General features: G+C 43.6%; 1 protein-coding gene across 2 annotated transcripts in view; it reads right to left on the bottom strand.

Annotated features, from left to right (window-relative positions):
- The window catches only part of KLHL18 (kelch like family member 18), a 63,929-nt gene that overhangs the window by 26,352 nt on the left and 25,321 nt on the right, over positions 1-12,256 (bottom strand). For both annotated transcript variants that reach the window (XM_009445375.4, XM_001144888.7), the window contains exon 2: positions 641-771. In XM_009445375.4, the coding sequence (XP_009443650.2) occupies positions 641-771 (131 nt within the window). The remainder of the gene's footprint in view (positions 1-640; positions 772-12,256) is intronic.

The raw sequence follows: 12,256 nt of genomic DNA, 5'->3' as shown, positions 1-12,256 counted from the left end.
CCATAACATCTGCCACCTTCTAGACCTGTGTTGTCTAATATAGTAGCCATTAGCCACATGTGACTATTTAACTTTAAAATTAAATTGATTAAAATTAAACAAAATTTAAAATTCAGTTCTTCAGTCCCACTAGTCGTATTTCAAGTGCTCAATAGCCATCTGTGTCTAGTGGCTACCATTTTGGGCAATACAAATAGAAAGAACATTTGCATCACTGCAGAAACCTCCAGTGGACAACACTGTTCTAGACTGATAAGAAGGGATGTAAATGAAGACACTTATTTGAAGAACTGTTTTGTCAGCTAAAATGACTAGCCCAGAAAAGTGCAGAGAATAATATACCACCACTCTTAAACCCAGCCCCAGTCAAAAAAAAAAAAAAAAAAAATCATGGAGTCTAGGTCCTATTAAATGTATTTCTCTTATAGTAGGGTAAAAACAGCAGCATCAAAACTCCCTTCATTTTAACCCTATCTCAGACCACTGGCCCAGGTTCTAATCTGCTTATTAATCACTTATTATTTGTGTAGAGCTAGGCTATTAGACACTGTGTCCTGCTGCAGGTCCTCAACAGAACCGTGCACAGGCTGAAACTGCACTTGGAAAGCAGCCTGCGAAACCTAATGGTGGGATTCAGTACCTTGGGTCCATTCCTTGCATTACAATCTCATCCTGCTTGCACTCCATCATGTCATTTGTAAACATAGCATGGAAATACGGGATCGAGGCTGCTAAGACAATCCGGTGGGCACTGAATTTGTGGTCCCCAATCTGTGAGCAAAGTAAAATACAAAGACAGATATTGAGGAATGCAAAAAAAAAAAAAAAAAAAAAAAAAAAAAACCCACCCTGCCCCTCCGCCCGGCTCCACAGCATACCCCACTGCCCATTGCAAAGGCGGTGAAGGCATCCCAGGGCATGGAGGCCAAGGCTTAGCATGATGACCCTGAAGTATTTTAAATGCAATATACTCAGTTACAGTAGAAGAATGTAAACAATACATTTTAATGAAGCGTTAAAACAGCTAAAAAATTTAAGCCTGAATGGTTTCATGTAATCGTTTTTACTTATATGGTAGTCTCCAATGCACCCCTTTCAGCTACTCCACCAACTCAAATACCTGATTCCTGTAACACTTTATCCCAACCTCAGGCAGATGGACTAGACAAACGGTCCAAGAATGCTGGTGCTCCTAACAGTATGCTCCTCAAGAAGAGTAAATATGTACTGACTGGGCCGGAGGCAGGGGCATGAGGAGATACACTGGTGTTGTGGACTGGCTGCTGCTCTGCATGGCTAGCAGGGACAGAGGCCAACTCTTCCTCCAATGAGCGTCAAATCCTCACTGACACACCCTTAGCCTGAGGAATTCTATAAAGTGTTTTCCAACTATCTGCCAAAAGGCTCTTCCCTTCAATAAGCCATTTATAGCTCCAAGCTATATAAACATTTCCACTTAAGAACTTTCTATTCTCCAGGAAGAGCAAAACAGTCCTTTTTTCCTTTTTATCAGGTTCCACATTAGTGAAATGCCAGAGAATCTCACTATCTGATGGTCATCTCTTTGTGTCATGTTTATCCAAGGATTGAGGTTGGAAGATCGAATCCTTGGATTAAACAGGCATGAGCCACCGCACCCATCCTCTGCTCAAATTTCTTAGAGTTGTTCTATGAGGTTTATTACAAAAGAAAAAACAACAACTAGCAGTCTCTGTTTTCTTGATTCCTTGCCCGTGATTCCTACTCCCAGGGGCAACCTCTTGCTTCTAGGACTTTTCTCCATCTTTCTAAATAATATGTGCTTACATATTACTTGTTGACTTTTCACTTTGAGTTATTCCCTGTGGTACCCAACCTCTAAATAGCTCCCAGTAAATGCTCACTCTTGGTATTTACACCCTTGTGCAGTCCCCTCCCACAACATGTCAGGGTTGGTCTATGTGACCAACAGAATATAGCAGAAGTGACGATGGTATGTCACATTCAAAGCTAGGTCATAAAAGGCACTGAAATTCCTCTTACCCTCTTCTTCTGGATCACTTGCTCTAAGAGAAGCTAAATAACATATCCTTAAGAGAGGCCCATATGAAGAAGACTGAAGACTTCTACAGCTACCTGAGTGAGCTTGGAAGAGCATCCTCCAGCTCCAGCCAAGCCTTCAGATGACAGCAACTTTGTGAGAAATGTCTAAGCTGCTTCTGAACTCCTGGCCAGCAGAAACTGTGAGATAATAAATACTTGTTTTAAGTCACTAAATTTTGGGCCGGACGCAGGGTGGCTCATGCCTGTAATCCCAGCACTTTGGGAGGCCAAGGAAGGTGGATTGCTTGAGGGTGGATCAGGAGTTTGAGAGCAGCCTGGGCAACATGATGAAACCCTGTCTCTACAATAAATACAAAAATTAGTGGGCGCATGCCTGTAATCTCAGCTACTTGGGTCACTGGGGCAGGAGAGTCGCTTGAACCTGGGAGGCAGAGGCTGCAGTGAGCCAAGATCGTGCCACTGCACTCCTGCCTGGGATGGAGTCTCAAAAACAAAAAAGTCACAAATTTTGGGGTAGTTTGTTATGCGGCAAAAGATAACTATTATATTACTAATCTAATTCCTATTATGGAAGATTAAGAATTTGTCCTGATACCTTTCTTCATGTACTATCCCATACACTCTCCCTATCTTTCCAATATAATTAGGTCAAATTTTGGTTAAATTAATATGAAGAGTTGCATTAAGTCTATGTAAATATTATTTGTAGCCAAGCCATGCTGTATACTGTCAGTATATATTTCCTTTTTGTATAATTTTTCTTTTCCCTAGAGCATAAAACTCTGGTTAATATATTCAGTCAGGTACTCTATCAGTTGTTTGTTTTAAGTTGTCTGTTTCTTGAGACATTATCTACTGGAACTCTTCCTGGGAATTCTGTTTCCCTCACCTATACTAACACCCCCGTTTCCTGAACCCCACGTAGTCCTCTTTCTTATTTATTCACTTGTTCTGGTAGAAAGTGTCTTTTAGGCTGGGCATGGTGGCTCACACCTGTAATCTCAGCACTTTGGAAGCCTGAGGCGGGTGGATCACCTGAGGTCAGGGGTTCGAGACCAGCCTGGCCAACATGGTGAAACCCCGTCTCTACTAAAAATGCAAAAAATTAGCCCAGCGTGGTGGCAGGCGCCTGTAATTCCAGCTACCCGAGGTGCTGAGACAGGAGAATCACTTGAACCTGGGAGGCGGAGGTTGCGGTGAGCAGACACCGTACCACTGCACTCAGCCTGGGCAAGAAGAACGAGATTCCATCTCAAACAAATAAAAATGTGTCTTCTAGTAGAGCCCCATAAGAAGGGGTCTATGTACAATGTCTGAAAATGTCTTTACTACCCTCAAGCTTAGATAATAATTTAGTTGGTTAAAAAATTCAAAGTTTAGACTTTTTTCCTGTCAAAATTTTGAAAGTATTGCTCCATTGTCTTCTAGTTCTTTGTTTTTAGAGATGGGGTCTTACTCTGTCCCCCAGGCTGGACTTGAATTCCTGAGCTCAAGCAATCCTCCTGCCTCAGTCTCCTGAGTAGTTGAGACTATAGGCATGCTAGTGTGCACCTGGCTATGTTTAAAAATATATATATACATATGTATATGTGTATATATACACATATGTATATATATGTGTATATATACACATATACATATGTATATATATACACATATACACACATATACATATATACACATATATACATATGTATATATATACACATATATACATATGTATATATATACACATATATACACACATATATACATATATACATATGTATATATATTTGTACAGACAGGTCCTGCTTTGTTGCTCAGGCTGTTCTCAAACTCCTGGCTTCAAGCAATCCTCCCACCTCAGCCTCTCAAAGAGCTGGGATTACAGGCGTGAGTCACCACACCTGGCCTAGTTTGTTGTTATTGAGAAATCGAATGCTATTTTGAATCCTAACTCTAAGTATGTAACTGTGCTCTCTAGAAGCCTTTAGGATTTTCTCTGTATTCTTGTAGTTCTAAAATTTCACAGTATTGTATCTTGGTATTGGTTTTCTTTTATTGTGCTGTATCAATCTACAGACATTATTTCAGGTCTGGAAAAATCTCTTTACACCATTTAATCCTTGATACTTTCCTCCCTCCTATTGTAATTTTTTCTCCTCAGAAATTTCTATTAGTCAGGTGTTAGATTTCTTGGAATAATCCTCTAATTTTCTTATTGTTCTTCCTCACTTTCCATCTCTTTCATTTGGTCTATCAGTGAGGAAACTTCTTCAACCCTATCTTACAATCTTTCTGTGTTGTAGGTTTTTATACTGGCTATCATATTTTTAATTTCCTAGAGTTCTTGTTTTCAAAAGCTTCCTTTTTAAAAGAATCCTGTTCATCTTTCATGAATGCAATATTTTCTCAAATCTCTCCTGAGATAGTATATAGTTACAACTTTTTTTTCTTCTTTATCTCTCTGCTTTTACTGTTTCCTGAGATATTTTCTCTTCCAATTGTTTTGATCTCTGTCTTCCATGTTAGAGGTTTTCTTTAAATGTCTGGTGACACTTGGCTAGGGGGTAGGCTTGTCGATTTGTGGGCTTCACATTAGGGTGATCAGGCAAGAATCGGCCATTTGATTGAGGACCCCTAGAAGTATTCAGTATCTTCAGGACTTTTTCTCTGGAGTTAATTTTATCAGAGCACGATCTTCCAGTCTCTTGCAGGGAAATATCTGTCGGCCTACAGATATTCTGGAAACTGGGTGTAAGAGGTGGATGGTTCTACCATGCACTACTGATAACTCTTATCTTAAAGCTCTTCTTTTCAGTTTTGCTCCATATTGCACCCCTTCTCCTATGCTTGGTGTGCCTGATTCGGCGCCTCTGGTTCAGTATCTAAGACTAAACTTCCTATCTCCTGAGAGAGTGGGGGAGGGGGTGCAGGCATCTAATTGCCTTTCATGCAGACTTCCAAGTAATCTTCCTGTTTTCAGTATTTGGTGTCTCCAATTCTGGAACAATTCCAAGGTTCTACACTAGAAATCCTCTTCCTTCTCAGTTTCTCCCCCGGGAGGCACTTTCAGTTCCTCTGGCCCACTAAGTCTTCCACACATGCTCTCTGGCTTTAATATTCCATTGATTTCTCATTTGCTGATATGTCTTTCCCCTCTTACTACTATTTTAGTGGGGTTATGGAGGGGAATGAAAGTTAAGTATGTGTTCAACTGGCTGTGTTTAACTGCTGTGCATTTATTTTTCATCTAGAAAATAAACAGAAGACAAAAGAACAAGCTGTATGTGCACCAACAGAGTGACCTGGTTTCAAAAAAAAACCAGCTACAGAGAAGATAGGCCTATCTTGGGATATGTTAGCCTGATTACATTTGAGTTCTGTATTCAGCTAAGGGGAACAACAAATTGGACCTTGTCTAGATGAGGAAGACCAAGATGGGCAAGAGTCTGAAAGCTACATCTTATAAGGAATAGCTAAAGGATAGTCTGGAAAAGGTAATTTAGGAGGAACATGATAGTTGTTGTCAAATCCTAGAAGGGCTATCACATGGATTAGGGCAGATCTAGAAAATTACAGGAAGGCCGATTTTCTTTTATCATAAAGAATAAGAGCTAAGTGCAGGGCGCGGTGGCTCATGCCTGTAATCCAAGCTCTCAGGGAGGCAGAGGTGGGAGGATAGCTTGAGCCCAGGAGTTCGAGACCTGCATGGGCAATATAGCGAGACTCCGTTCTTCACAAAAAGGAAGAAAAAAAAAAAGACAAAAAACAAATAAGCGTAAGAATAAGAGCTAAGAACACTTAGCAGGGTCCTGGACTGGTTTCAAAACTATTAAGTGACTACTTAGAGGCCTTCCAATTCTACAATCCTGTGATACTACATTTTTGTGAAAAGCTTTTAAAAACCCAAACACTCTCATTTGTAATCTCAGTTTTTACATGTCTCATTTTTCGCTGGGCACAGTGGTTTATGCCTTTAATCCCAGCTCTTTGGGATGCTAAGGTGGGAAGGTTTCTTGAGGCAGGGATTTTTAAGACCAGCCTGGGCAACACAGCAAGACCCCATCTCTACAAAAAACTAGCCAGGCATGGTGGTGCATGCTTGGGAAGATGGTTTGAGTCCAGGAGTTCAAGGTTGCAGTGAGCTATAATTGTCACTGCACTCCAGCCTGGGCAACAGAGCAAGAGAATGTCTCGAAAAATAAAATAAAATAAAATGTCATTTTTAAAAAAAAGAGATGATCATTTATTGAGCTCCTTTTGTATGCCACTGACTATGCCAGGTACCCATTCTGCACATTTTCTCATTTCAGTCCTCACAGCAACCCTCTGCAGTAGGCAGCTACTGTGAATCATGTTCTATAGATGAGAAAACCAAGATTTGGAAGTTAAGTAGCTCACCCAATGTCAGGTAGCTATTATGTGAAGAGAAGGAATTATGCTTAGGTTGTTACTGGTGGAATTGGAGAGGGACCTAATAAATAGCATACATTCTCTCAGCTTGAGTTCTCAGTCAATTGAGAAAAAAATTATAAATAAAAAACCTACACATGATAAAACTACATGGAATTAAATATACATATACACAGAATGAATAAAAGTAAAACTGAAGAAATCTGAATAAGATTGCAACTGAATATTCTAGTTGCAATATTGTACTTTCAGTTTCTCTGGCTTAATAGTTTTGCAAGATATTACCACTGGGAGAAACTGGGCAAAAGGAAAAAGTTGTGGGCATGGTGGTTCATGCCTGTAATCCTAGCACTTTGGGAGGCTGAGGTAGGAGGACTGCCTGGGTCCAGAAGTTTCAGACCAGTCTGGGCAATATGGCAAGACCATGTGTTTACAAAAAATAAAATAAAATGAATTAGCTGGGTGCAGTGGTATGCGTCTGTAGTCCCAGCTACTTAGGCAGCTGACACAGGATTGCTTGAGCCTGAGAGTTGGGGGTTACAGGAAGTTATAATCACACCACTGCATTCCAGCCTGGGCAGCAAAGTGAGACACTTTCTCTATTTAAAAAAAAAAAAAAAAAAAAAAATTAGGCCAGGCACGGTGGCTCACGCCTGTAATCCCAGCACTTTGGGAGGCCGAGACGGGCGGATCACAAGGTCAGAAGATCGAGACCATCCTGGCTAACACAGTGAAACGCTGTCTCTACTAAAAATACAAAAAATTAGCTGGGCATGGTGGCAGGCGCCTGTAGTCCCAGCTACTCAGGAGGCTGAGGCAGAAGAATGGCGTGAACCTGGGAGGCGGAGCCTACAGTGAGCCGAGATTGCGCCACTGCACTCCAGCCTGGGCGACAGAGCGAGACTCCATCTCAAAAAAAAAAAAAAAAAAAATTAAAAGGTATGTGTGATTTCACTGAATTATCTTACCACTGCATGTGATTCTACAATTATCTCAAAATAAAACATCCATTTAAAAAAAGGACTAAACTAAGCATGGTGGCACATGCCTTGGATCTCAGTTACTAGGAGTTTGAGGCCAGCATGGGCAACATAATGAAACCTAGCCTCTCGGGGGGCGGAGGGAGCACAAAGCGAATGGGAGATAAAAATATTATTTTCTTACCAATAAATGTAATATAAACTATAGCTTATATAAGAGGGTAAGTGGGTTCCCTATAATTAATATCTAGAATTACATAGGCCCATGCAAAGGCCACTTTCTCCACTGATCTGCAATTACCTCAAATCTCCCCTCTTCCCCACTCCTAAGGTGGCAAAGACATGTGAACTGGTGCCACACAATTTTTTCAAAAAAATTCATCTGTAAGAAACACATAACTGGTTGGTTAGAAAACTTAAGGCTATTTAGCATACATCTCTACCTTTAGTCACATTTTGCTACATACCCACCTCTAAAAATATACTTCTTATAAAATATTATCAATGAAATGGAATCAGACAGTAGATTTAAAGTATTAGAGTTCGGTTCAAAGTCCAAGATAGGACAGAAAAAAAGAAATGAATCTATGGTATACACAAAACACTCTACACTAAAATAGCTACACCCATGAATACACATGGAAGCTGCTGAGGCTAGATCAGGACATGAGATCTCCTTGTGTATTCAACAAACAGTGCCCCTGCCCATACTACCACTGTGAAATTATTTGCAATGAATAGCATCTACGAAGCAAATTTGGGGCAATCATGGGACTTCCTAGGTATGCACAACACCTCCGAATTTGCTTCTAAGAAAAAAAGATCAATTAAAATGAGAAAGACTAAACCACTTCCACTAAAACTAGCAAAGACTCAGCATTCATGCCCCTTGGCTTCTACAAAGAGTGGATACAGAATTCTTCCTGAGCAGGGCTCTGCATAATACACTCTGAAGACTGAAAATGCAGTACTCCTGCTTGCCTCTATATTATTTTTTATTATTATGGCCCTGAAACTTTAACACCTGTCAACGGCTTTGTTTGGTAAATTAAAAGAAGCGATGGAGTTACACAAGGGGGAAGAAGATTAGGTCTACCAGTCAACAGATAACTTAAATGTTCATATGTTGTAACTCTACTATACTTGTTTTGTTTGTTTGTTTGTTTTGAGACAGAGTCTTGCTCTGTCACCAGGCTGGAGTGCAGTGGCGCAATCTCGGCTCACTGCAATCTCCGCCTCTCGGGTTCAAGCGATTCTCCTGCCTCAGTCTCCTGAGTAGCTGGGACTACAGGCACCTGCCACCATGCTCGGCTAATTTTTTGTATTTTTAGTAGAGACGGGGTTTCACTATGTTAGCCAGAATGGTCTTGATCTCCTGACCTCATGAACCGCCCGCCTTGGCCTCCCAAAGTGCTGGGATTACAGGTGTGAGACACCACGCCTGGCCTATACTTGGTTTTTAAAATCATGAACATACTATTCCTTTGGTAAATGTTTGAGATCAGTGGCTTCCATGATTCAAGAACAGCTATGAAAAGCAAAGTGATGTGATGTGAGGCTGACTAAATAGATGGGACACTCAAGAATTCTACGTGTTACTTTAAAAGTATCAAGAGGCCAGAAGATCGAGGTCATCCTGGCTAACATGGTAAAACCCCGTCTCTACTAAAAATACAAAAAATTAGCTGGGCGAAGCGGCGGGTGCCTGTAGTCCCAGGCTGTACTCAGGAGGCTGAGACAGGAGAATGGCGTGAACCCGGGAGGCAGAGCTTGCAGTGAGCCAAGATCGCGCCACTGCATTCCAGCCTGGGCGACAGAGCGAGACTCCGGATCAAAAAAAAAAAAAAAGTAACAGGAAACCAGGGAACAGGACTAAGGAAGAAATTCGAAGCTGACCAGGCCACTCTGTGGAGATAGAGTATGAACTGGAGGGACAGGAGTGGCAGCTAGGAGTCCAGCCAGGAGACCACTGCCTGGTCCAGAGAGAGAAGAGCTGAGCTCGGCCTGGATGGTGGCAGTGGGAAAGGAGAAAAGAAGTCAGACTCAGGAAAGATGCTGACCTTAGAACTGCTGTGACCTGGTGACTGAGTAGATGTGGGAGTGAGGGAAAAGAGGTGTCAAGATGACTTCCAGGTTACTGGTGCGATCTGGCATGTGGAGGTGCCATATACTTAGATCAGAAACGACAGAGAAGGACAAAGTCAGGAGTAAATGACCAAATAAAGTTTTGGACAAGCTGACACCGAGTGCCTGGGAGGCATCTAAACAGAGACTATGTAGAAAGTGGATGACAGAGTCTGGAATACAGAGATAAGTCTGGGCTCAAATAACACTTTTGGAAATAATCAGTGAAGACAGAAAAAAGATCATTCAGGGAGAGAACTCGAAGTGTGAAGAAAAGAGGCTATAAGACAGCCTTGAAGAACTTCAACACCTAAAGATCACCTAGTAGAGGATGTATCAGCAAAGAAGACACAGAAGGGAGGTACACAGAAAGGAAATGAGAAGAGAAGCAGGAAGATGTCTGGAGGTAGAAGAGAGTGTAGGTCCACCAGACAGGCAATGTGGCATAGAGACTGGATGGAATCAGAAGGTCCTCACCAGCTCTGCTACCTCAGACAGGGCTGCTCAACACAAATTCTGTTCCCTACCACAGGCAGGTGGGGCTCAGCATTCAAACAGTAAAGCAGCCCGGCAAAATCTGAGTTAGGAGTAATCTGAGACAGGTGTTCCCAAAGAAAGTAAAAGATATACCCAGAGTAGATTTCTCTTTGATGGAAAACATTTTGATACTACTGTTCCTACCTTCAGGAGCTCACAATGAATATAAATAAGGCATTAAGAACAGTTAACCTCCCCCTCCCCCTCCCTCTCCCTCCCTCTCCCCACGGTCTCCCTCTGATGCCAAGCCGAAGCTGGACTGTACTCCGCCATCTCTGCTCACTGCAACCTCCCTGCCTGATTCTCCTGCCTCAGCCTGCCCAGTGCAGGCGCGTGCCGCCACGCCTGACTGGTTTTCGTATTTTTTTGGTGGAGACGGGGTTTCGCTGTGTTGGCCGGGCTGGTCTCCAGCTCCTAACCGCGAGTGACCCGCCAGCCTCGGCCTCCCGAGGTGCCGGGATTGCAGATGGAGTCCCGTTCACTCAGTGCTCAATGTTGCCCAGGCTGGAGTGCAGTGGCGTGATCTCGGCTAGCTACAACCTCCACCTCCCAGCCGCCTGCCTTGGCCTCCCAAAGTGCCGAGATTGCAGCCTCTGCCCCGCCGCCACCCCGTCTGGGAAGTGAGGAGCGTCTCTGCCTGGCTGCCCAGTCTGGGAAGTGAGGAGCGCCTCTTCCCGGCCGCCATCCCGTCTAGGAAGTGAGGAGCGTCTCTGCCCGGCCGCCCATCGTCTGAGATGTGGGGAGCGCCTCTGCCCGGCCGCGACCCCATCTGGAAGGTGAGGAGCGTCTCTGCCCGGCCGCCCCGTCTGAGAAGTGAGGAGCCCCTCTGCCCGGCAGCCGCCCCGTCTGAGAAGTGAGGAGCCCCTCCGCCCGGCAGCCGCCCCGTCTGAGAAGTGAGGAGCCCCTCCACCCGGCAGCCGCCCCTTCTGGGAAGTGAGGAGCCCCTCTGCCCGGCCGCCGCCCCGTCTGGGAGGTGTACCCAACAGCTCATTGAGAACGGGCCATGATGACGATGGCGGTTTTGTCGAATAGAAAAGGGGGAAATGTGGGGAAAAGATAGAGAAATCAGATTGTTGCTGTGTCTGTGTAGAAAGAAGTAGACATAGGAGACTCCATTTTGTTCTGTACTAAGAAAAATTCTTCTGCCTCGGGATGCTGTTGATCTATGAGCTTACCCCCAACCCGGTGCTCTCTGAAACATGTGCTGTGTCCACTCAGGGTTAAATGGATTAAGGGCGGTGCAAGATGTGCTTTGTTAAACAGATGCTTCAAGGCAGCATGCTCGTTAAGAGTCATCACCACTCCCTAATCTCAAGTACCCAGGGATACAAACACTGCGGAAGGCCCCAGGGTCCTCTGCCTAGAAAAACCAGAGACCTTTGTTCACTTGTTTGTCTGCTGACCTTCCCTCCACTGTTGTCCTGTGACCCTGCCAAATCCCCCTCTGCAAGAAACACCCAAGAATGATCAATTAAAAAAAAAAAAAAGATGGCAACAATAGACACTGAGGACGATGAAAGGAGGGAGGGAGGGAAGGAAGGAGGGAGATAAGGGTTGAAAAATGACATATTGGCCGGGCACAGTGGCTTACGCCTATAATCCCAGCACTTTGCGAGGCCAAGGCGGGAGGATCACCTGAGGTCAGGAGTTCAAGACCAGCCTGGCCAACATGGTGAAACCCTGTCTCTACTAAAAATACAAAAATTAGCCAGGTGTGGTGGCATGCACCTGTAGTCCCAGCTACTTGGGAGGCTGAGGCAGGACAATCACTTGAACCTGGGAGGTGGAGATTGCAGTGAGCCAAGATCGTGCCATTGCACTCCAGCCTGGGGGACAGAGCAAGACTCTGTCTCAAAAGAAAAGAAAAACTACATATTGACGACATATTGGGTTCTCTGTACACTATTTGGGTGACAGGTTCAATAGAAACCCAAACCTCAGCATCACACAATATGCCTAATGTAACAAACTTGCACGTGTACCCCCTAAAAATCTAAAATTTTTTAAAAAATAAATGCCTGCACCCAGGAAAAAAAAAAAAAAGAACAGTTAAGTGCCCAGACTGCATGGAAAGAATGCCCTTGGGATCAGTGGGGTTAAGACTAAGCTTTAACGCAGTCACAAAGGATGCTGAAAGTGCATGATAAGTAGTAATCCATAATTTTATTGACGCA

The sequence above is a fragment of the Pan troglodytes genome, chromosome 2 (genome assembly GCF_028858775.2).
Source record: "Pan troglodytes isolate AG18354 chromosome 2, NHGRI_mPanTro3-v2.0_pri, whole genome shotgun sequence".
Taxonomy (NCBI): domain Eukaryota; kingdom Metazoa; phylum Chordata; class Mammalia; order Primates; family Hominidae; genus Pan; species Pan troglodytes.
The sequence above is the reverse complement of the archived record's forward strand: the minus strand, read 5'-3'. Positions and strand labels throughout refer to the sequence as shown.